Raw genomic sequence first — 25,883 nt, forward strand, 5'->3', positions numbered from 1 at the left:
CCGGGCCCTAACACCGGAACGAGGCCCTAATGGCTTTCCTGTCTTAAGTGTCTGTCGGGAGACAGCAGCGGGCCTCCTCCCTGTGCTCCAGAGGCCACCGGGCTGAGCCGCTCAGCCTGCTCTCAGGCGCTCGAGCGGGCACACCAAGCAGCTAAGGAACCCTAAGGTGACCCCCAAAGCCCAGCGGAACAAGAGTTTAGGGGACTCAAGCCACAGAGATGCTCCTTTCACCCGCCGGATCCCAGAGCCCATCAGGAAGCTTGGCGTCCATCAGTAAGGAAGACCCAGTACTGGGACGGGATGTGGACTCACTAAGTCAAACTCTGCCAAATTCTTTGTTCATTCTCCGCCGGCCCTTCCACGTTCCAAACCTTAGTTGGCTTAGTTCCAAGACTGCCTGGTCAGACCCCCAGCATTAGCATGAAGAACTATGTGTGGCTTCTGCTCGCCCTCGCCTGTTAAAACTGACCCCAAGCCTTTGTTTGGGGAGACTAATTTGTCCCTGGTCTCTTCGTTGGTCTGGCCTGATAAATAACCTCCTCTTTCTCTTCATCTCCTCACCAGAGATCTCTAGGTAGGTAGGTAAATAGGTAGGTAGGCAGACTGACAGACGAAGAGAGATGGCCTCCTGGTTCTGTTTTTCTATTGAACCCTAATACAAGTCGCTAGCCCCCAGGGTTCCTGCGAAGACTGGAGAAGACATTTGTGGAGGTGACTGTGCCCAGCACGCAGTGGGCACTCCATGACAGGTACTGCCCCCGCCCCACCTTCTATAAGGCTCTGCTGAGCTACTGAGAAAAAACACATTGAACCAAAAATGCCTGAGTGGATGGAGTCCCCTCGGCAGGTTGGATGGACGAGGACACAGCACTCGACGGAACTCTGTCCTCGTTCAGATGGGAAAGAGCCCTTTCTGGGGCCGGCCCTGACCTCTCTCCCTCCGCTCCCCCAGTTTATGGATCGCACTCGCTGCCACCAGGCACTGTGCTCACAGACAGCGTTCACTGCCGGCCTTCCCCGTGAGAACAGCCATGGCATGAGGGCGCAGGGCTACCTTCGAGCTCTTCGGTAAAGAGTCCCCAGCACCAGGAACAGTTGCTAATGAATAATTGGTGTGCAATAAGCATCTATCAATAAAAGTATGAATGAATGAAGATAGTGTAACCTGAGAAAATGTTTATGAAATGTACCTTTCAGTGAAGAAGGCAAATCGGAAAGTATGTACATCATGATGCTAATCACATATTGAGCAAAAATGTCCTGGATCCACCACGTCCTGCATTGTGCTAGACGATGGGGATAGAGAATTGAGTAAGACTTGAGTTTTTTATTTTCAAGGGCCCACAGTCTACAGTGAGAACACAGGACTGCAAGACCATGCTCAGACGCCCACAGAGAGCCGCACGCGGTGCTGCGGGAGCCGTGCGTCTGGAACGGCTCTCGGATCCCGAGGCTCCCTGGGCGCGGGGCGCCCTGCGCATCTCGGCACAGACTCCCTTTCAGGCAATCATCCCCACAGTCCACCGGGCACGTGTTAGCCTCCTGCTGTGTTAGAGATAGAGAAGCCGAGGCACAGAGGGGCAAAGGGACTCATCTCTTCAGGATCTCGCAGCCAGCGGGCGCAGGGGCGGAATCAGGAGCCAGGCGGTCTGCTCCAGAGCCCGCGTCGCGACCCCCTGGGCCTCCTGCTTCCGGGTCATGGGCGCAGAGGGCTGAAACGCAAGCATCAGATGAACCGCGGTTTGATGGGACAGAAAAGAAAAGAAATTACTGGAAGAATATGTGTTCCGAGTCTAGGAGGGAGGGTGCTGGGGAAAACATGGAGAGTGCACCTGAACTTTTCCGTACTTTTCAAATCCACATGACTATGTGCTTCTTTTACCATCATACATAGCTCTGCTAGTATAACCTGGAACTTAAGGTTTTCATTTCAATGGTAATTTTAAAGGAAGACGATGATCACTGAATTCCCTGTCCTACCAAGAGGAAACCTTCATCTTGTGCTGTAGTCAGCAAGCTCTTTCCTCACCTCACTGACTTTTACGATGCTCAGAAATGCCCCATCTCTGCTGACGTTCGCTCTGTTTTATTTTTGCAGTGCCCTGAACAGTTCAAAGTCCGTATTAAAATACAAGGGTTTTGCGACCTTTGTCCATGCAAGGCTAGCAAGAATTACCCAGTGCTCAGTTTCCTTATTAGCAAAGCCAAAAAACGCTATTTCAGCTTCCCTGGAAGCTGTTTCGGAAAGTTGTTTATTTAAAACAGTGGAAGAAACACATGCAGACGCTCGCTTTTTATACGGAAAACCTCAGCTCATTTCTTCTGCCTTTGCCTCTTTTTCCTACTTTTTCAAATGGAGTTGCATTCCGTACCAATGTCACCACTTCTCTTACAGCGCCCCTCCCCACCCCCGCGTCGGGGATATAAATACAACTTCCAAAGGCTTTTTTTTTTGGTCTTTTCTTTAAGTGTATGTTGGTAGATTTACCGGCTCCCATAACTGGAAGCCAAGTAGGCAAATCTAGCGTCAGGACTGGCTGAGCCCGGGGCCCAGAACCTATGTCGCTTACATCTTTCGGCTTAGTTTCACTTTCACAGACTAGTTTAAATGAATAAATGAGTGGGTGCGGGAATGAACGGGTGTTTGCTCTATGCCAGACCCTGGGAATAAAGAAATTGAAGGAAGGGGTAGTCCGTCGGGAAACTAAAACAGAAAGCACGGCTTTAGCTCGAGCGGAGCCCCGCACCGCCGTGAGGATGAACTTGGGAGATCAGGGCAAAGACGGGGGCCGGCAAGGAGCCAGGAACCACAGCGCTGGCACGGCTGGCGCTTACGTCCGGGGAAGGCCCGGTCGGTGACCCGCCGTGACTCAGGGGGCGGGTCCGGGGCTTCCGACCTCCCGGCTCGGGGCGGGGACGCGGGCGCGCTCCCAGCGCGCTCCAGGCTGCAGCGCGCACTCTGCCTCGGTGGCGGTGGCGGGAGAAGCGCTTCCGGGGGTGACTGAGGCTGCGCCGAGCGGGTCCTCCAAGTGGTGCCGGCGGCCTGAGCGGAGCGGTGAGTTGCGGGTGGCGGCGCGACCACCGTGGGTGGGAAAAGCACAGGGAGTCTGGGGGTGGGGGGAGGGGGACGCAGTCTGGGGCGGGGCGCGGGCTCGGGCAGGGGCGTGCGCCCGCGTGCCGGCTGCAGGGGCACCCCCGGCTGAGCGATTACAAGCCCCCTCGCCATGTCGGGGACCGCCCGGGCCAGAGGTCCCTGCATCTCGGGGACCCCTGCTATCGCCTCCCTGACAGCTCCCCACTCCAGCAGCCAGAGCTCCCCTTGAGCTCTCCCGATGGGAGCGGGCTCCCACACGCACGCCCTCACGCCCCCTGCCACGCTGTCTCTGGCGGTCGCGTGACGAAACTCGCGGGAAGGACACCCAAGATGGCTGCCGCGGGGACAGGCCACCGCGCGCGCGATTGCTCGGCGACCAGGTGGCACCGACCCCCACGCTCCTCGTGCTCCTAGTTCTTGGCTTCTCCTGGCGCAGAGCCGGGCTCTGGGGTCAGAGGAGACCGCGGGCCCCGGCCCTAGAACTTGCCATCCAGCAGGGAAGAGAGAGATGGGCAGCAGTCCGGCCCTGGACAGACCTTGCATTTCTCTGCTCTCCCTGATCTTTCCATCCTGTCTCAGGTCTGTAACCTTATCAGGGTGACAATACCAGCATTAGCTACTAAGTGTGTGCAGGTGATTTAGGTCCCTTTAATTGTGTAGTCTCCCATCCTCGTGAGTTACTTGCATTGCCTTCCTGATCCAGATGAGAAAACTGGGCTCAGTGAGGTGGAAGAACCTGCCCAAGGTCACCCAGCTGGCCATCTGAGTGCCAGCGCACACGTTCCTTCTTCAAAGATGTTCCTCCTTGGCTGAGCTGTCTAAAACGGCCCCCCTCGGGCACACGTCCTTGTTAGACGTCCCCCTGTGTTTTTCCTTGAACACCTGCGTCCGCAGTGGAAATGGAGTGGTTTCCTTGCTCCCTTTCTTCTCTGCTTGTGATCAGGGTGTGCTTGCCTTTGCTCCCCTAGCTGTCCTGTGCACCCAGCCCTGGCCTGCCCCGCAGACACCCCAGTGCACGTCCGTCGAGTGCCTGAATGGGAAAGCCAAGCTCTGCAGCGCTCGGCGTGGCTCCGCCACCCTGTGCGCAACTGCCCCTGAACCCACGGGGCATTCGATTGGTAATTTCCTGCAAAGACCTCATCTCTCGTCTGTCTACCTCACCTTCCAGATTTTGACGCGGGTGCCTAGAGTGCCTCTTCCTTTGTCCATCCCCAGCTCACTGAGTCCCCTCCGCGTTCCAGGCACTGTGATAGGTGAAAGGGAGCGTGCGGGTAAACACGGCGCTTTGGAGCCGTTATGGTGCTGGGCTCCCGGACGCAGAAGGTTTGCAAGAGGAGAGGGAGCGCTGTGGGGGGAAGAGTGGGGCCCACCAAGGAGTGCTGGGGCCTGACGCAGGTCTGTTCTCTCCTTGGGACTGCAGGGGTCTGGCTGGCAAGGTAGACCCCTGCAGTCCCGGGGAGCTGCCTTGCCAGCTAGACCCCTGCAGACCCCTACAGACCAAGGATTCCTTGATGGTGTGTGGCGAGAAGGGCCCACCAGCTCTGATGCGGGACTGCTCTAAGGATGCAGTGACGGGTAGAGGGAATGCGCAGGCTTTCGGCCCCGCGGGCACTGGTGGCGGCCGTAGTCAGAGGAGAGCGTGTTTAGCGGGGCTGGCTGTAATTCACAGGTAGTGAAATACTGAGAATGCTCTCAACGCCCTGTACGAGTTCTCCGAAACGCGCTGCAGGTGGGCATAGAAAGGTGCCATTGGGGAGTGACCCTCCCCGCCGCGCCCTCACTCCCTGCGAAGAAGCTGGGAGGACCGCCAGAGCAGCAGTGACTTCAGAGCAGGGCCACCTCCTCTGCTCTCTGGGGGCCCTGGAATGAACTCCTGCGCGGCCAGTGGTTAGACACGCGGAGTTGGAGTGTGGTCACGGGCAGAACCTTTCGCTTGAGGTGAAAGGCAAAAAAATTGTTACCAGTAAGTCATTCAAAAAAATACTGGCTGTGCAAATTAGCCTAGAAGGTGAAAAATTAAGTTAGACTATATCACGAATCTGCACTTAATTATAAGAAGTTCAAAGTTATTCAGTTTTTAGCTAGCTACTGTAAATTTGTAAAATGTTTTCATAGTCAGAGTATATCATCTGTGAGCTGATTCCTTGATGTGGCTAAAACACTCAGCTGCCTCTGTCCGAGAGGTGACAAGACAAGACGGGCGGTATTTTATCGTTTCAGCAGCCTGAGGCCACCACTCCCAGCAGAAACCAATAGAATTTCTTTTTAATGAATAAGAACTTCAGCCATCCTAAGATGTTGATTGAAAAACGCAAACCCAAAATTGATCTCGAGGACTGGAATGTGAACGGGGTGGTGTTGCTACCTGGGTATTGAAAGTTAGGGCGAGCGGGGTCTGCGGGGCGGGGCCGGAGGTGGGCTCCGGCGGGCGGGGCGGGGAGACGCGTGGAAGGCGGCCACTGTCCGCGTCTTCCTGACCCGGGCGGCACCCGCCTGTCCTTACAGGCCTGGCCCCGGAGTGGAGGAGAGTGCACCACGGGAAGCCACTGCTGAGGGGAAGTGCCCTCTGAAAGAATATAATTTTTTGCATAGGGTTCAACTTTCTGGTCTGTAGCTTGATCTCCTGTGTGGCCATGCCCATAAGAAAGGAACACTGTGGGGGTGGAGGGGTGACCCGCTCGAAGCCCAACAAACAAGGGAACTTGCTGACTCCTTGACTCGGCCTGGCCGTCTGGGCAGACGCCGCCACCTCCGGCCGCCCAAGGGTCAGGAGTGTGGTACGAAGTCAGACGGGGCAGCCGCTTCCCGGCTTTGCCATCTGGGGCCTGGCACTTGGTTTCTCTGAGTAGCTACAAAATAGGGGAGATTTCCTTAAAGGGCTGAAAGAAGGACTTAGCAACCCAATAACGTGCAGCAAGCCTGCGGCCTAGCCCATAAGGGGCGCCCAGTCCTGTCCCCCCCACAGTGACTGCGACAGTGCCCCACCCCTGCCTGGCCCTAACTAGGTAACCAGGCAACCAGACTCTTTCTTGCTCTTTCTTAGCTCTTTAAAACTGTATTTGTTTTAACCAACTTTTCGATTTAATGCCTTAATCGTCAGTGTTAATCTTTAGGGAGGGTTAAAGGTCTTTGTTACTAAGTCCCCGATGAAGCATAGTCTCTGCTAACTTATTTTCTGTGAAATTTTGGAAAATTCATGTTTCCCACAGTGAAGCAGTTTCCTGGCACGTGGCTAAAAGTTTGAAGTAAAGTTTACTGTAGGGAAAAGCTGTTTTGCTTAGATGTTTCTGGTTATTTTTTCGACATGTTCAGGCGGCAAAGCTTCATTCCATTCCTGCCCCCTCCGCCCCCATCCCCGCCCGCCGCCTCTGCGCATACGGGCTGGACTTCAGTCACTGTGGACAGCAGCCTCGCTCCTGGGGACCTGGCCTGTCGGCGACGGTCGCGCCCTTGCCTGCGATGCACAGCTGGTCAAGGTCCGTAAAGCCCTGCTGATCCGCCAACCCCAGGAGCCAGCGCTGACCTCTACCTTACAGAGGAGAACGCTGAGACTCGGAGATGTGGGGTGACTCACCCAGAGTCATGCTGGGCAGGAAGGGACAGGATCAGGACTCCAATCTGGAGTGTTGTGGCTAAAGTCCAGCTCTGATCCTGTGGGCTGTCAGGGCAGGCCCTCGGGGACTGGGCCACAGGGCAGGGGCCTCCTCGACAGGAGCCAGCCAGGAAGGACAGGCCCAGCAGCCCGCGGGAGTGACGCTTGGGCCACGTAAATATGTATACAGAGGGTAAGGCTCTTGCCCTGCGGGGAGGGCTTCTGGTTATTATTTACTTGTAATTTTTATATTCTTTCAAACATGGCGTTTCCCAAACCTAACTGATCGTAGGATACCAATGTTATGCTTCCTAAAATTCAGGTTCCTAGGCCCCACCGAGCTCTTGAATGAGGTTTCCAGGGAGACGCTTTTCTGGTCACAGCCGCCTCCCCGGGGAGCAGGGGTTCTGCAGCCGGACAAGTGAGGTTAGCACTTTGGCACAGACACTTACTAGGGCAGGTCAGCTAACCACCCTGGTAACCGAACTGTTAGGAGGGTTACATGAGAAAACAGAAGACAAGCTCTTCGAATAAGGGGACATTCAACACGAGTGGACACTGGTAGGCAGTAGCCTAACTTTGCTGATGAGGATACACAGACCTAGAGCCGTGGGATAGTGTCGCCAAGGTGACCGTTGGCGGCGGAGCTGGGGTTTGAACTCAGATACGTTGCCTCCCTGGCACAGCCCTTCCTTCCCTGGCCCCTCCATCCAAGGATTCCAAGTTAGAGGTCAGTGAGGGAGGTGCTGCTTGGAGCCAGGAACTCAAGTCCAGCAAAGCGGCTGGGGCAGCGGGCTCATTTACAAGCCAAACAGATCGCCGCTGACGAGCTGGAGCTGCTTGCTCACCAGCCCTGAAGGCTGATGCGTGGTGGGAGGCAGTCCTGGCCCTGGCAGAGGAGTCAGGGAGGCCCAGCGGTTTGACGGCTGTGTGACATCTAACCTGGAAGGAAGGCAGTCCTGCCTCCCAGAATGGTTCATGGAGGCTGGGATCCAATTTAAAAGTTCCTCGGAAAAAGGCCCAGCTCCATGGACAGCTCAACAGTTCACTGAAGCTCCCTATTTAAAGCGAGAGACTTTTACTCTTCCTTTCACTTGAATGAACGCTTAGAGGCCTTTGCAGGTTATCAATGACTCTAATTATACTATTGTGGTGCCTCAGGGACAGGGAGGCCTGAGGAGGAGAGGGAGAGACATGGGAATGGAGCGCACGCAACACTTATTCTAAATTCGCCATCCGTTGTGGGTGTGGTTCATGGTGCCCCAAAACAATTACGATAATAACATCAAAGATCAGTGATCACAGAGCACCATAACAAGTATAATAATAATGAGAAAGTTGGAACTGTCAAATGACACAGAGACTGAAATGAGCGAATGCTATTGGAAAACGGGGGCCCATCAACGTGCTGGGGGCACTGACCTTCAATTTGTTAAAAAAAAAAAACAACTCACTGTCTTCGAGGCACAATAAAAAGCACAATAAAACGAGTTATGCCTGTATTTCAATATCCAAGAGACCTCCTTTCACCAGGCCTTTCCCTCTAATGTCTCTGTTCTGGAATCTTCCAGCCTCTTTTGCTCCTCTACACCCCCATTCCATCACGTCTTCAGATCACGAAAACTGAACCTGTTGAAAATCAGAAATCTGCCTAGCTGATGCGTAAAGCATCACATTTTTGCTGTTGACCATCTGCAGTTACTAAACCAGCTCGTACCTAACTGGTCAAAAATTCCTCCCGCAGAGGCTCTCCACTTAGCCCCCTGAGGCCGTGCGGTCCCCCTCCTGCCTCTCTTCCGTGGCCCCTCTGAATGTCCCAGTGCTCCCGCATCCCTGCCAGAGCCCCAGGTGAACACGCGCAGAGGGTGGGCTCCCACGGGTGTCTCCTGGTTCCCTCGGTGGTACCCTTCGCTTGCTGTACTGGTATAAAGCTAATGGACGCGCTTGCATGGTCGTGGACACATTCTCCGGTGTCCTGTGCAGCCTGTCCCTGGTGGGTGTGGCATTGTTCTCTAAAAAGGGGTCTGACGTTCGACCAATTTTGACCTTTGTTGCGGGAAGGCAGGCAGCAGGTCGGGGACCACAGACCCGGGATGGGTGCTTCCGAGTAAACCAGCCTGCAGGGGAGCCAAATCCACTGGTCCCCCTCCCACTGTGCCGGGACTTCACGCCCTCCCAGGACAGTGGCTTAGCCCCGCCTACTGATAGAAATAAGGAAGATAAACCAGAATGCAGTAGCAGTTTGATGTTGACTATTTCACCCAGAAAAAGGCTTTCAAACCTGAGACCATGCTACTGTTGATACTGTTTTTTTTAAAACTTTTTCTATTTCTAGTTCCTCTAGAGTAGTTTTAGGTTTCCAAAAGTAAGGAATGGTATAATGCCATGGACTTATAAAAAGACATATTTGGGAAATTATTGAAATTTGGTTGAGATTTATGGACAAAGTTAACTATGGATTTAGATTGTCTTTCTGCCATTAATAGTAAAATAGTAAAATTATTTTTGGAAGTAGGAATATACATGCATATTTACTCAAAGATCAGTGAGACACGGAAGTCCCCGACCGTGTGCGGACAATCGTAAGGCTTAACGGGCCGTGTCTTTCTGCCCCTCCCTCACCCAGGACCATGTCAGGAGAACTGCCCCCGAACATTAACATCAAAGAGCCTCGATGGGATCAAAGCACTTTTGTGGGACGAGCCAGTCACTTCTTCACCGTAACGGATCCCAGGAATATCCTGCTAACCAACGAACAACTAGAGAACGCCAGAAAAATCGTGCACGACTACGGGTAACGTCGGTGGTTATGCTTTTGGCTGAATTTATTAATAGATCATCCTGTTAGCCTGTTGTCTTTTAACCTTCACTTAGCAAGTCTACAATTTTATTTTTTGTAATGGAATCCTTTTTACAAAAGAAGAGAAATCATAGGAAGGCATGTTTTATCCCTCATTGCTGACCCTTAGTACAGATGTCAGGGGTCACAGCACCCTGAAAGTAAGACAGCCCTTCTTCCCACTCATTGGGACCAATCTGCAAAGTCCCCTTGTCCCAGCACCCTGCCTCTTGTCTCCGGTACATCCTCCGCTTGCACCTACAGCCTCCCCAGGCACCTTTCTATGTGCAGGTGGAGGCAGCGTCATACCAAAGGCCAACCGCCAAGAGTTCGGGTGGGCTGGTCACTGTGGAGATGAAGCCCCAGTGAATAAACACTGTGGGAAGGAGGCTGGGGGCAGGGTGTGCGGGCTTGGGAGGCGCCCAAAAGCCGGACACGAGGGAAGGGGGAACGATCCGCCGAGGCAGTGGCCACAACTTTCTCCGTAAAAGACCACCTAAGAACCATTTCAGGCTTTGCGGACCACAGATGGTTCCTGTCACATATTCTTAGTGTTTTGGTTTGGGTTTCTTTTTTTTAATAATCCTTTAAAAAATGGAGACATGTAATACACATAAAAGAGGTTGTCTCCTAGGTAATGAGGCAGGAAACCAAGGGCAAGCCATGAACCGTGCTGCCGAACACCGCGTCTGAGAGGCCTCTGTAACGGGGGCGAGGGCCCTGGGCGCGGACAGAAAGCCGACTGTGGGGGGGGGGCCAGTTCTCTCCGGATTAATCCGGTTTCAGTCAAAGTACAACAGGGACCACTTACACAATTACCAAAATCATTCTAACAGTTATCTGGAAGAATAAATTGGTTTAACTGAGGCATTTCTGAGAAAGAAAAGCAGTGAGGGACCAGCGCTCTACCAAGTCTTGAAAGCAACTGTTGCATTAAAATGGCAGGTCCTGTCACTGCCAGATGCAGATGTAGGTAAGGGGAGCCCGGCAGAAAGTCCAGAAAGCAGGCTTAGCATCCACAAACTCTCAACTGACGACCAATGGAGCCTTTAAATCGGTACTGGAAGGGCAAGCCAGCCAACTGGCAAGTAAAGTTAAGCACGTTTCACATATTCATATCTTAAGATAAATTACAAATGGATTAAAAACTTAAGTGACCAAATAACCAAAAAGAAACTATTATGAAAATACAAGAAGTATAGTAAACACTCGTATAACCTTAAAAAGTGGGTCAGGCCCCTCTAGGCAGGAGCTGCGTTTGTTCCCACCTGACTACAGAAGGAAAATTGTCGGGATAGCAGATGACACAGGACACAGAATTACCCACCGTGTATGAGGGATACATTCAGGCCACCTAAACAATGCTGCTGCTGCTGCTGATGATGATGACGATGATGATGGCAAAAGCAGAGGGAGAGGACAGAAGCCATTTGAAGTTTCTGTATTTTACATTGCATTTGTCTCAGCAAATGCACTCATTTCTTTCTATATAATCTTGGAAGTGTGGATAGACTTATTTCTAAGGATATTCACTTCCTCATCCTTTACAAATGGAACAGATTAAAAGCAATTAAATGTCCAGCAGTAGGGGGCTGGTATAATATACTGTTTTATGATACACTTAAAAGGGCGATGTACTAGCTTCCTGTGGCCGATGATTGGCTCATCAGCCACTTAAACTTACTCTCTCACCGCTCCAGGGCCTGAAGGCTGGAACCGAGGCGTGGGCAGGGCCGCGGCCCCTCTGAGGGTCCAGAGGAGAATCCTTCCTTCTCCCTCCAGCTGTTGGTGGCTCTAGGGGTTCCCTGGCTTGTAGCTCCATCTCTAGATCTCCGCTTCTGTCGTCCCTGGCTTTCTTTGTGTGGCTGCACATCGCCATCTTATAAGGGCACCTTATCTTAACCAGTGACATCTGCAAAGACTTTGTTTCCAAATGAAGTCTTGTTCTGAGGTTCCAGGTGGATGTGATTTTGGGGGGCAGGGGGCGGTGTCACTAGTCAACCCAGTGTAGATGAGATAGGAGGATATCTAAAGATGTAGAGAGATGTTTACAGAATATCATTGAATTAAAAGGTGGTTATAAAGCGGCAGGTTTGGTACAATGCCTTCAAATAAACACATTGTGTATACAGATCTTAGAAAGGGCTAAAAGTGTATTCACCAAAACATTACCAGGGGTGCTGAATAGGTGAAGACGTGAACTATTTTAATGGCTCTACCGAATTTCGTATTTTCTAAATTGCAGCAATGAATACGTGTTGCTTTGATATGTAGAAAACATGAGCCTTTCTAATCTAGGTTTTCAAACTATTGATATAAAAATGAATTCATATTCTTGATTGCCACAGCTCTGTCAAATGGGTTAAAAATATTTTAGAGTTTACAAAGTTCAAAATATATTTATAAATATGTCATTTAAAACAAAGAATATTTCTGTTTACTACTTCCCTATTTTACAAGGTATGTTTTGGTTTTTCCAAATTATAGATAATTTGAGGTATATGGGTTGAAATGTTCATTTTAAGAGTTTATTGTCCTTTGTGTTATTAAAATATCACTGACTCTGGGTAATGGATTTGTCACTCGCTCCTGGCCCAGCTGTTTTAAGTCAATGTAACCCTGAAAGCCTTCTGGCTGCCGACCTCTACACCGCTGCTGAGGTACTTGAAACGAGCACTTGTCGTGTTATCTGTTGTTGTTTTCCCAGACAAGGAATTATTCCTCCAGGTCTTACAGAAAATGAACTGTGGAGAGCCAAGTACATCTATGATTCCGCTTTTCACCCCGACACTGGCGAAAAGATGGTTTTGATAGGACGAATGTCAGCTCAGGTGCCCATGAACATGACCATCACAGGCTGTATGATGACGTTTTATAGGTAAGATATGGAGAGGTAATGACAGTTCATTCTGTATTACAGAGGCTTAGAGTAGATTTTTGTATGTAAATAATGTAAATAATGATTTCATGATGAGTTCCATTCCGTATAGATGTAACTCTAGGGGTCTGTTGTACCTTTTCCCTCTGCTGAAGTTTTCTCTTTGTTGTTCAAAAGGAGGTTGAAATCTTCTCCCAAAAGCTTAGGCGCAAAGGAAATGAGATAGACAAGGAAAATAAAAAGGAGTGTCTATGCGAATTCCCTTTGTCCGTTCATGTGATACGGGTGGGGATGTGCGTGGACAGAGGTGGAGGCGCCGACGGAGACATTTAGGTTGCACATGCAGTTAGGAGGGATCGGGACTACTGAGCCTACCAATGGCTTCCTTTTCTCCCAACAAAAGGGACCTGGCGTTTACTGAGTGCCTGCTCTGTGTCAGGTTCTCCGCACACGTAAGACAAAGCATAAGTAAGGCAACTCCGTCCTCACCATGACCCTCTGAGCTCGGTGTCACCCGCATCTAACGAAGGAGGAAGCTGAGAAGCAGGGACGATAAAAATCTGCCAGCCACCGGGTCCTAAGCCTCCGACCCAGCATTCTCTCGCCTCCGGTCCCCTCCTCGCTGCTTGCCGGGGTTTGCATTTTCTGGCCTGCCCAGCGGCCAGCCGCAGGCGGTGGGGGCAATGTGACGGCTCGCTCTGTTTCAGGACCACACCGGCGGTGCTGTTCTGGCAGTGGGTCAACCAGTCCTTCAATGCCGTGGTCAATTACACCAACAGGAGTGGAGACGCGCCCCTCACTGTCAAGTAAGCCTACGACGTACCCGCCCGCTGCCCCCTTCCAATGTCCGTTTGATGGGGCGGCGATGCTGTCCTGTTTAAATGAGTAGATTGTGGAGCATTCTCTTCAGCAGTGGTCCTGTCTTGCCCTTTCTATCTAGATGACTTTGTCCGGACTGACTTCTCAGGCATTACTCGTGCTGTTAGTGGCACCGGTAGGAAGAGAAGTCATCCACCTGCTCGGCCTCATCTCCCCACAGAACACATGGCAGCAGCTCAGGGCGGGCCTGTCGTGAATGACACGCCACACCCCCATCTGCCCTGTGCATGTGGACAGACGCCAGCGTCAAAACTAACGGCGTCGACAGTGTGATTTCTGCACAGGTCAAGGGGGCTCTTATACCTGATTTGTCTTAAGTATCAGACATTGATGGAGCCAGAGTGAGTGGGTTTAAAATTTTGCCTCCCTGAAAAAAGTTTTTAGACAGGCCAAAATGGCCAGTTAACCAAAACTTTGAGCATCCCTTGTCTAACACATCAGTGTTTTGTTTTATCACTGAAAATTGCCTTTCGCAGTCTGTGTTCTTCCGCTGCGGTCGCAACAAAGAGCGTGGGGCTCAGCAGGGTTTGTTACAGCTGCCTTGCATCCAGTCCTTGAGCTGAAATGTATTTCTAAATAGGAGAGAATTGCTTGGGCTTCATTGTAGTTCGAGGACGAGACTCTGAGTTTTTATACACTAAGTTATCATTTTAAGAAGAACAGCATTGCATTTTAACTTTCGGTATGACGTGACTATTTTGAAAAGCGTGTTTTGAATGTAAACAGATGTGCCACGATCGCATAGGCCAGTGTGTACTTGCCCACATCAGTTGCTTCTCGCCCGCGCGCACCCCGTCCCTCCCCCGCCCTGCACTGCCCGCGCCATTCGTGTCTGCGTTCGGGGTCACGTGCAGTCCTGGGGGAAGGATCCCGCTGTTCCTGTGAGTCCGCGCGCCTTTGCTCTAGACTTCTCCCCTGTGCAGTGATGATGGAGCTGTTTCGTGGACGACCCATTCTTAATCATGCCCTTCCACATTTTCCCATCATTTCTTAAAGAAAATAAACACACAAAAATGGTTCCCGGACATACACCCATCGTGTGCGTGCTGTTCTTTTTCTTTTCAGTGAACTGGGGACGGCTTACGTGTCCGCAACAACTGGCGCTGTGGTGACGGCCCTAGGACTCAATGCATTGACCAAGGTGCTTGGGTTTTCCTCCCACGGGAAAGCTCCATAGTTGGTTCTCACCTGCCTGGCTCTGAGTCACTCTTATTTCTCAAAATAGTTCAAGTCCTGTGACTTTCTTATTGTCGTGCTTTTTGGGGGCGGAGGGGAAGAGAGGGAGAGAAACATCAGTGTATGGCTGCCTCTCGCGCGCCCCCTCCTGGGGACCTGGCCCGCAGCCCAGGTGTGTGTCCTGACTGGGAATCGAATTCACAACCCTTTGGTTCGCTCAATCTACTAAGCCACACCTGCTAGGGCAATCGTCATTGTCTCTGCATATTTTAATTATAACCTCCAATAAGCTGGGGGAAGGGTGTCACCCATAACCAAGACCTGGTCTGTGCCTGACACTGTGTCCAGTCCTAAGTTAAGCGCCTCACGCTCACCCACCACAGCAGCCCACCAGAGGTTGCATGTAGGCAGCGGGCCTCCGGCCACACCTCTCAAGAGGGGGACAAGACAGCACCTGGCCTCCAGACTTTGGGACCAAAGCTCTTCTCCATCAACCGCACTGAGCTGCCAAAATGCCTCAGAAGTCTCATATGCCCGGCTGGAGATAGAAAAATACCACTAGGAAATCGGCTATGAAAGTACTTCTTGGCCTGAGTTTCTACAGAAGTAGGACTCCGCATTTTTCGCGGTTCTCAGAAAGCAGTCAGTACGGCCATTCGGGAATCAGGGAACAGCTAGCTAATGCGTTTGGGATTCTCTCTTCGGCAGCACGTGTCGCCGCTCATAGGACGTTTCGTGCCCTTTGCCGCCGTAGCTGCTGCTAATTGCATCAATATCCCGCTCATGAGGCAAAGGTGAGTCGTGTGCACATCTACAGGGGACTCGCGCGCGACAGCAGCGATAGGATTTTTGTGAGAATTGCTTTGTTGAAACTTTGAAAAAATTATTTTAACATTTACAGATAAAATCACATGAGGTCGGGGATTTGCATCAAAATAAGCTGGAGTTGGGGGCGAGGGGGGGTCCACAGGTGAAGCGAGCCCCGCCGCCAAGTTGGCAGGCACCGCAGCCGCTGCGTGCGGGAGACCAGGACTAACTCTTTCTGGTTCGGTACAAGAAAATGTTTAAAAGACTGTATCACAACTTGGATTTAGTTGTGTCAGGTCTAGGCAAAGAAGATTTATACACAGGAAGTTTTTCCTCTAAAAATAGGACCTTTTTTCCACCCGGAGTTTTCATTCGGAGTTTAAAATAATATTAATCTACACCTTTGGAAGTATTTTTTTTAGAACTGGCAAAAACTAAAGGAGAGGAATGAGAAAAGCATTTTGGAGCGGCTAATGAGAGGGTGGGTAATGACAGGAGCTGTTGGGAAAGCCTCAGTAACTGTGGCCTTGTTCCTGATTTGTCACGAACACCCACAGTGTCACCTGCTGGTGACTCCTCCTGGGTCTCTGTCAGTTCATTTAGATCCTTCTCTTTTTTGGAAACTTGCACAAATGTGGACATGAGCAAAAAGATTACCCTTATTCTTAAGGTAGCATGGTCACCCTTTGAGTCCTATTTTTATTAAAATTGCTACCACCCTTTTTTTTTTTTTTACAAAGTTACTGTGTTATTTTACTTCTGTGCCTATTGTATGAGGATTAAACTTGTTCATGGTGTGTAATAAGAGACTTGCTCATGCCCAAAATGTCACTCGAGCGGGTGATCGGGTTAAGTGGGGGCTGGACCTCTCCAACGGCTCCATGAGGCACCTGTGGACACGTTGGCGTGCACTCTGCTCTCTAGGGAACTCAAGGTCGGCATTCCCGTCACCGACGAACACGGGACCCGCCTGGGTGAGTCGGCACACGCGGCGAAACAAGCCATCACGCAAGTGGTCGTCTCCAGGATCCTGATGGCAGCCCCGGGCATGGGTCAGTACAGCCGCCGCCCGCTCGCGCGTTCAGCAAACACGGGCTGCACGGCGTGGATGCCTCAGCGCGCCAAAGAAATCGCTCCCCTTGGCGGACGGGCTCATTTACCAATTTACAAACAAAACAAAACAAAACAAAAAACAGAAGCCGAGGCTCAGAGAAGTGAAGTAACCTTCCCGGGGTCGCCTGGCTAGCAAGTGGCCTGTCGGGCTCAAGGCAAGAGTCTTCTCTGCTCCACACGGCCGTCCCCACCCCCGCCCGCCAGGGGGAAGGCGTTTGTTTTATTAGTGCGGGAGGCAAATGTTCCTCATTTTGGTGCTGTTCATAAGTAAAGTTAAATGCAAAATTCTCAAGATTATAGAACTTTCAGGCTGGAAGAGAACATTACATTATTTTTCACAAATCTAAAGATTGAGAATAGCAGATTTTTTTTTTCCCTGATCCTAAAGTATTTTAAATAATTACTCTGTCAGTGTGAAAATAGCCCAACAGTGATAGAAGCCTTTTGTCAAATGGTTGGGGGAAAATGCAAGCTGGAAATAGACATGAAATAAGGACTTAAGTGGGTCTTTCCTTACTTCCAGCCATCCCCCCGTTCATCATGAACACCTTGGAGAAGAGAGCCTTTCTAAAGGTAAGCCCTGGTTCTCCTTGTCATTATCTCGGTCTTTTCCGTTCCTTTTCAGACTTCACACCACACAGAATGTTTCCTACGTAAATCACGAGGAAAGAATTTGAAGGCCAGTGGCTCTTGGGCACTTACATAAATAAAAAGATGTTTCCAGGAACATTTTATTTCTAGTCTCAGATATTGGAAAAAGCTCTCGAAAATGCAGGCAGCCGCCCACGCCTCTGGAGAGTCTCTGGTCCAGTGACACGCTTTACCTTAGCTGGGTGATACGGCTGAGAGGGTGTGAATCCGGCGTTCACGTGTTGCTGTCCACACTCTCGTAAATGAAAAAAGTACTTCGGGCGTAGCTTCATGGAACCGTGAATTTAAGGCCCCGGTTCATTTTTCTTTAGAGATCACATCTAATAATTCGCTCATCTATCAACTGCTTCCCCTCAAGGTCTGAAAACATTACAGGATGAAACTGTAACCAAGAAATCTCCAGTGCATCCTTTCTGCAGCTCCCACGTTTTAATGCAATAGCGTGTGCTTCGCCTCAGTTCTCCAGTTCTGGAAGCAAGTGGGGAGCTGTGGGACAGGGGAACCCCGTGGCTTCCCCTGTTTGGAAAGTGGCCCTGTCAGAGCTGCTGGGGGGAGTGGGCCGGGCTCCTCCCTGGAGGAGCCCCTGTGCTGGGGGAGTTGTCTGGGGTCTTAGAAACAGAACTGTGGTTACGACATCGCAGGGACATTGTACAGCACAGAAAAAAGGACATCGTTCATGGGCCTGCGCGGTTTCGGTGACTGGGAGAACGCGAAATGCCCACAGGCGTGCGCGCTGGCCTGCGCACTCCCACTGGGCCCCAGTCGGAAAACGAAGGCAAACGCTGGGGAACACTTCAGCCACGCTTTCAACACCATTACCTTCTTAGAAAAATAAGCAAAGAAATTATGCTAAGAAGAAACAGTAATGGTGAGCGCCTCATTTGACTGCTGGATCCAATCTTACATATAGATGTGAAATGCGCGATAGAGGCTCAAAGTGGCTCTCTAGTGTCCCTTTGCTCCTGGGAGAGCCCCCGGGAGAAATCCGCAGACCCCGGCCCCTGCCTCAGGACGCTGCACCCTCAAAGGCCTCGGATGTCCTGTGTAGGAAGCAGGATGAGCATGTAGGCTGGGACTCCGGAGAAGGCAGCAGGAGCAGGGATGGCGTCCAGGCTGAGTTTCATGGGCTAAGTCAGAATTTTCCAGGACGCTTGTCCTTGCCAAGAGCCTTTCCATCAAAACCGTCGCCTTCCGTCTGTACACGTCCTCCGAGGTCGGAGGCGGCTGTTGCCCGAGCTGCCGGGCCCGCCCAGGGTGTTGCAGACAAGGGTCCGCTGGAAACGAGCAGGCTGCTCTCGGGAGCTCGCGGAGGCCCCGGCTCATCCTTCTGCAACATCTCATTCTGTCCTTAGCCTGCCCTCCCATCACCGAGTCTGGGACCGACCTAGATGTCGCATGTCTGGGAAGTGCGAGCATGAGGATTTAGCATCTTCTTATGAAAATCCTTCATTGGATGGTGCCAGTTGCCCAAGATCCAGCATTTTCTTTTCTTGCTGTCCTTTGAGGGGTGGGCTCTGTGGGACTGTCTCCTCTTGACGACATCTCTCCCTTCCTCTCTAGCCCACGCCTCTCTCCCCTCACGTTAACCTGTGTGATGTCCTCTGTCACCGGAGGAGACTTCGGGGACCAGGGTACGCCTTGCACACGAGCTCACTGGGATCAGGATCTTCTAACAGCTTGTGTTGACACTTAACTAAGTTGGCTGATACACTGACAACCATTTCACCACCTGCTTGCAGCTGTTCGCGTGGCCTTAGTTATGCGACCCCATAGCTCGTCGCTCTTTACATTGCATATTTTGGTGCCACTCCTTTAGAAAACTAAAAATCTAACAGTCCTTATTCTCCAAAAGACCAACCAACCAATTCACTTCTGCTTTTAAAAAGCGACTGGCCAACACAGTATATGCCAGCCGTAGCTTGAACCATACTGATAGCAGCTAAAGCCAAGAAAGGAGGGGGACAGGGGATGAGGGGGCTGTTCGTGGGGCCTCTGCCGCACCCCAGGTGTGGTCCTCGGTGCTTTACGAATGTGACCTGGTGTTTCTTCACCCACATGCTCTTAGGAAGCTGTTGTGACCCTTGTTTTGCGGACAAGGACACCAAGGCTTGGCTCTGCCGGGCCTCTCCCCACAGATGGGAACAAACTGTTAGGGCGGACATTTGGGACCAGGCTGTACTGCCTCCCAGCCAGAAGATAAATGATAAGTAAACAATAGCAATTCCTTCCCAGCCTGTACCCAGCGAGGCACCACTCAGGTCATCCGTGCAGGGGAAACAGATGAGCGGCGCCCTGTTCTCCGCACGTGTGTGTGCCGGCAGGCCGGGGCGGGGGCTCAGGAAGTCAGCGCGGGCATGCTTGCGGCCGTGTCTCCCCAGACCGCACCAACCAGCCCCGCCCACGTCTCGTAATGTGGGGGGCCCCTTCCAGTTAACCGGCTGAAGAAGTGGTCTCTAAGAGCCTGTATACAAAGTATTAAAAATAATTTAATTTCTCAACACAGAGGTTCCCATGGATGAGTGCACCCATTCAAGTTGGATTGGTTGGCTTCTGGTGAGTAGAATTCCTTTGGTATCATGAATTTTGTTTTTTAAAGATAAATGTGCAGCATATGAAAGGGGAGAGGGGTAGGTAATATGGGGCCCGATTTTGAAAATGAGACCATCCCAGAACACCTGGACTTATGGTCCAAATAATTAGCTAGACGTAAGCTCTCTTTAGGAAAACCTACAATGTTTGGACTATTTGCACAATTTTTTAAACTCCTGTTATCTCTTTGGGGTTTTTTATTATTTTGGCAGTTCTTGGTATAATAAAATGATACAAACAGAATATATCTTTGTGAGGCAATGTAGGGCTCAAAAGAGGGAAAGGGAGTTGTTGGAAAAGTAAACTAGAAACTAAGAGCTCTGATTTTTCTTTTTTTTTTAAGTTTGGTATTTGCTACACCCCTGTGCTGTGCTCTCTTTCCTCAGAAAAGGTATGTATTTGTTATTCTTCGGAACCATATGAGTTTTAATCCAAGAAACCAGGTGAAGATGCAGGGGCTGTTATTGCAGTTCATTGGTGGCAAAGTCGAGGTTCAAGCCGATGAGGGAAGCCAAGGTCTCTAACAGGAACAGCTGGAGGCAGAAATCGAACGCACATCTGTTTAATTTCAAAACTCTCTTCACCCAGCTCCATCTACCTACTCCCGCTCTATTTGGAAATGCTTTTTCTTTCATAAGACTCAGGTTAACTCTGGTGCAAATTTGCTTTTATAAATCTTTAAATATGGTTCACTGTCCTCCAGTCGTTGGCGTGTGCACCTGAAATACAGATCTATTGGAACTTAAGTTCCACCCCCACGGACGGCAATGACACGTGCTTAGCTTCGGTGCTTGGTATATTTGCTTCCCTTCTTCCTATGTGGTTTTTTTGCCTTAAAAGCCTTATTGTGGATTTTCGTCCCAAGCTGCCCTTGTAGCCTTTTGATGTGACACCTGGATGCATGGGCCTTAAGTCAGCTTCTTATAAACCTAGGCCTTCAGCCGCCTCCTGCTCTCACTTCAAGGCACAGAGCAGCGGCTTTTTGTTGTTTTGATTTTGTGCACATGTTTCCAGGCTTCTGGCCTTGTGACGCCCTCCCAGGCCAGCGGGTCCGAAGCACAGCATAGCGTCTGTAGTGCTCCGGGCTTTCAGAGGAGGTTTTGGATGAGGCACTGTGTTCTAGAACGAACTTTATCGGGTCCCTCCACCTGAAAGAGAACGCCACCTTTCACCTGCGCATCCTCTTCTGTCTGTGACCCCGCCATTCTTAAGGAAGGAAATAAACCTGTGTACCGTCATGGTGTGGCTAGCTAAGACCCGCTCAGAGACAGCAGGGCCTTTCAGTCCCCACCTCTGCCCATGTAATAACTGTCCTTCCTCCCTTACCCCAGTTCCATGTCTGTGACAAGCTTGGAGGCTGAGCTGCAAGCCAAGATCCGAGAGACCCACCCTGAGTTACGACGCGTGTACTTCAACAAGGGACTGTGAACGGGGGAAAGGCACCTCTACCACAACCCCACCAACCTCAGACCTGGTGCAGCCTTAGTGAGGAAGTCTTGCTCCACCTCGGTTCTCCCAGCCACACAAACTTCTTGAAGACCCACATTTAGCCTTTAGAGTCAGGCTGGTACATACAGCATAGCACCTGGGGTGGGCCAGGCACCCCATACCTGTTGGCCCGCGGAATCATGGGATAATTGACAGAAATGGCCTTCCTGTAGCTTTTGTGGTAATTGTTTCCTCAAAGACAATATCCCAGCCCTCACCTAGAGTTTTAAAAAGTACTGCTATGGATAGAGTAGATGTTCAGTATATGCTCAAGAAATTGATTGTTAGTCAGTGAAAAGGAAGTCCGGGTAACAGTGAATTTTTACCGTACTTTTGTTTCAAATCAAGGCCATCTAGGTAGTGATTTGGGACAATACAAAAGCTCAGATGCTAAACAATAAAAAAATGACTCGTAAATATTAAGGGCAATTTTCCTCCAATTTGGGCAGTGAGCAAGCCAAAGCAGATGATGAGTTTTGGGGATTTGAAGGGTAAAAGCCCCTTCACACACCACCTGAAAGCCGTGGCAAGCTGCCCTGCTCTCGAGAATTGTGTGCTGTTGCTGCTGGTGGGTTTCTCTGGTTGACTTTTAAATGTATTCTGTTTTACATTCTTAGGAAAATATTATACTTGTTGAACTTGAAATCCAATTATTTACAACAAATAGTCAAAAAACCGAAGTGTACAAATGTCAAGTGTAGGAAGTATATCCAGTACCGGTGCTGTATGACTGGGTCGATTCTGGTTTGTCTGATAGTTTTTAGAAGTGACAGCACAGTTCCAGCCCCCGCACGTCTTTGTTTGCCGTCCTTCTAGATCTCTTTGGCTTTTGGAAATATATGGAAGTAATATGTACGTAAATCAGTGACTAAATGAATTTTACTTGAAGGTTGTGTATTGCATTCCACCCTATTTGAATATAAGGAATCCATGAACCACTGTTTACATCATCTGTAGTTGCTTTATATTTTTCATGTATCACAGATTATGTTCCAAGTCTGTTGTTGTTCAGAGGCATAGGCCAGGTGGGCCACTGCGTGTAGACTATTCAATTCCGTCATAATTCAGAGATATATAAGTGAAAACAAAAGTGGAAACTAGTCTGGGCAGGCTTTTCCCCAACCATGTGACCAGAGCGAATTTCCCCATAAAGAGCAAACGGCACCTTGTGTCTGTACCTCTTCTCTGAAAGGATGGATGGGTCTGAAGCCTCGGGCCACGCCCAGCCTTCCTTATGCCACTGAAATGCTCTCATTTTGAAGCAGGAGTAGTTCCCATGACACGCTCTGGCCTTGGATGCTTCTCTTTAAAAAGGGGTAAAAGCCTGAGACTCCAGGCACATCTCCATGAGGTACTGGAAGGGCGCTTTTCCCCAGAAACCAGAGCACCGCAGGCCCGCCCCTCTCGGCCCAGGGCATCGCAGAATCCTCACCCCGGTTCATCGGGAGCTCCATTCCAGGGCCCTCGCCTCGGCTGAAAAACGGATGGCTGGACAGAGGGCGCTGAACTAAAATTTGTATACACTGGGCAAGGTGTGGCCAAAGCGTTGTTATCAAAGGGATAACACACATGGAGCTGTGTGTTTTTAAACATGACTTACGGAAGTTTCTGGCTCTTGATGCTTTTACATGGAGATGTTTACTGTCTAGTTTAATCATGGTTTATAAAAAGGAACAAATGGACCGGGACTGGCAGTCTTTGCTGATCTCTCAGAAATACCCTTTCTGGAGAAAAGTTCACATGAAGTGCAATGAGCTCGTAAAGGTGCAGTCACTCGCAGCTCTGTTGACAGGAGGCAGAGGAGCGTGACTGTCCGTGCCCATGGGCCGGCAGTTTTCGCTTCAGTGTCGGCGCAGTGTCTTGCCAGTGTGGGAATCAATGCATTGTTTCAGTTCACCTGGATGAAGTGCTAAATAAACTCAGAGTGAAAATAAATTCTCTCGTTTATTTGTACAAGACATAAAGGACAATGCAGTTTTCACATTCCTGTTGATGGTACCTCCCATTGAAATGAACTGCCCGGGGTGCCATCCACATCTCGTCCTGGAGAGAGACTTTTGTGTTCCGCCGTTCGCAGCAAACACATTCCTAGTTGTAGCGAGCAGCCTTCCCACTCCTTGCACACCATGTGCACGGAGGGCCCCGCCCCACAGAGCGTGAATTACGGGCACAGAGGTGCGGTCTGCTTACACCCTGATGACCAACACCACACACGTGGCCGAGAGGAAACGTTGCTTTGATATCGTTTGTCAGAGTCTAATGTGGAACTATCATTTGCCATAGTTCACAGAGAACCTACATACCCCACGACTGGGGAGTGCTTTATTAACAGACTTAATAAAGCAATCATAATAAAGCATTTTGACCTCCTCGGCCATGTCTCTGCATGTTTTGCTACCATAACTCTGTTCGTCACTTAAGTTATTTAAAATATCCAAGAGCTTGGGTCTAGGTGTCAAAGCCAGTACAATCTTGGTTTCACTCACTCATTACATGCACTTGGGCTGCTGACCTGTCTTTGTGACCTTCGGTTTTGTTTTTTGGAGAAAACCATTGCATCAACCTCATAGAATTATTGTAAAGATTAAAACAAGGCAATCCCTGAACAGCTGTTTGCATACTGCCCAGCATATAGTAAACATCTAATAAATGGCTGCCCATCAAATATTTCTCTGTCCCACGGACACTGGGCATGATCCAAAATGCTGCTGGGTCAGTGTCGGGTACGATTTCAGAAGCCCAACCACTGCCCCCGCCCGAGATGACCCACAACCTCACTGGAAGGATCAGATGGCAGCAGTTAAATGAAGATGCTTGAATCCATCTTTTTCAATTTCCTAACAAGGCTTTGCCTGAATGACAGAGATTGGGAAAGCCTGCTCCTGGCGAGAAATCGGGAGCCGCCCGGACCTGCCCAAGGTCCCTGGAAAACCAGAGCGGGAGCCACGTTCCGACACCCAGACCAAAAACGTGGACACCCCTGTCCAAAAAGGCCGGCAACCAGAATGCTCTGAGGAAGGTAGTTTTTCCGTTGTGTATTCAGAATGTCACTGAAAGCTGAAGAAAAACACGGTCATATTTGGTGGTGCTGATTGATCTAAGGTATCACTTAAGTCCACAATATTCAAAGTGGGGTCCCAGGCCAGCGCATGCGCGCTTGTTAGAAACACACGTCCTTGGTCCGCACCCTGAGCACATCATACCTTGGGAAGTGCGGGCCACCCAGCTGCAACTAAGGTGCTCCCCAAGACCCGGGCTTCGCCAGGTCAGTTTCAGATCAATGCATAACTGTCTATGAATTTATATATTTACCCCTCACCAGATTCCAAGAAAGCACCCCAGTTCCCTACTGACATACTCAGGGTCACAGGAACAACAAGCTTGTGGGGTGGAGGCTTCGGTTTTGCCCACCACCCCGTCTCCAGCACCTCAAACAAGGGGCCACGTGGTCCTGGGTTCAACCTGGGCTCTTCCCAGGAATCCGAATGAGTGTTCTCAGGTTTCCAGTTTCCAGTTGGGGAAAACAGTCCATTTTGTATCATGGAAAGGTCATTGCCAGGATGTGGAGGGAACACGGGATATGAGATTTCTCTCTGGAAACAGAGCTGGAAATGAACACAATCCCCAGGAATCTCAGGGGAAACAGCTGTGGTTCCAGAGCCAGTCCTCCATGAGGCCTTTCCACGTCTAAGGACCAATCCCACAGATGAATACCCCCCAGCCCACAGAAGGCCTGGTCACTCCCACGGGAGCCCCACAGGGAAGGCAGAAGAAGGGGGAGGTTGGAGGAGGTTTCCAGAGAAACTGCCCGGCAGGAAAACAGCAAAAATGCACCGAACCGTGAGGTCCTTCTTTCAAGATAGATGGGTGAGAAGATGGACAAAGTACAGTTGATTTTTCACAAATAGAAGCTCAACTGAAAAAAAAAAAAGACTCTCTCTGGATGGTGGGTTTATAAGTAATTTTTAAATTTTCTCCTTTATGCTTTTCTGATTTTCTAGATTTCCTTCTGCTTCTCACCTCAGGACATATTACAGTAAGTACTACTTTTTAAAACCTCTGCAGACGATGATCTCATTTTTCAATAATAGATGCATCAATATATATAAAAGGTATATTAGCTGGATGTATACCAAAATGGTTAACAGTTGGTATCTCTGGGTTTACAAGTAACCTTTATTTTCTTTACAGTGTTGCTGGATTTTTCTGGAATGCACGGCATTCATTTAATAATTAGAAAAGCGTTAAATTCAGGCCATTAAGGAAAGTCACAGCTTTGCGAGCCTCCTGGGGCCCCTGTTAGACCTGCCGCCTGCACTGGTTTGGGAGCCGCAGGCCGGGGGAGAGCCACAGCGCAGACAGGCGCCGCCAGGGGGCAGCATTGCCCGCAAGATCGTGCTGCTGGGCAGGACACTTCTCACAGCTGACCGCAGGTGACTAAGGCCAACGTGACCTCTGGATTTCAGAGGCCAAGTCAGGAAGAGGGTACTGGAAGCTACGAGAAAGACATGATCTCTCCAGATGCAGCAAACTGGAAGGATGCCCTGGTTTGGCATCTGACCGGCAGAAACAGATTCATCCACTGGGACTCCTTGTACCAGGCCCCAGAGTCCCAGCGGGAGGGACAGGGTTGGAGCTCAGAACCAGGGGAGACCAGACCCAGTCCTACCCTCGGGGCCATCCGCACTGGGAGCCCTGCGCCCTGCTTTCGGGAGCGGCACCTGGGCCGACGCCTGGAAGATGAGTAGGAAATTACTCACTTCTGGAGAAAACGGGC

At 50.4% G+C, this 25,883-nt stretch overlaps 1 protein-coding gene across 1 annotated transcript; it reads left to right on the forward strand.

Annotated features, from left to right (window-relative positions):
• The first annotated feature begins 2,926 nt into the window (after positions 1-2,926).
• Positions 2,927-23,041, forward strand: SFXN1 (sideroflexin 1). The gene is made up of 11 exons (XM_054567850.1): positions 2,927-3,055; positions 9,313-9,480; positions 12,233-12,403; positions 13,111-13,209; positions 14,348-14,423; positions 15,167-15,252; positions 16,190-16,317; positions 16,902-16,951; positions 19,533-19,582; positions 19,962-20,009; positions 20,950-23,041. The coding sequence occupies exons 2-11, from the start codon at positions 9,317-9,319 to the stop codon at positions 21,044-21,046; spliced, it is 969 nt and encodes a 322-aa protein (XP_054423825.1). The 5' UTR covers positions 2,927-3,055; positions 9,313-9,316; the 3' UTR covers positions 21,047-23,041.
• The last annotated feature ends 2,842 nt before the right edge of the window (positions 23,042-25,883 follow it).

This window comes from Pteronotus mesoamericanus, unplaced genomic scaffold (assembly GCF_021234165.1).
Source record: "Pteronotus mesoamericanus isolate MK-2021 breed Mesoamerican mustached bat unplaced genomic scaffold, CSHL_Meso_final contig_1, whole genome shotgun sequence".
NCBI lineage: Eukaryota > Metazoa > Chordata > Mammalia > Chiroptera > Mormoopidae > Pteronotus > Pteronotus mesoamericanus.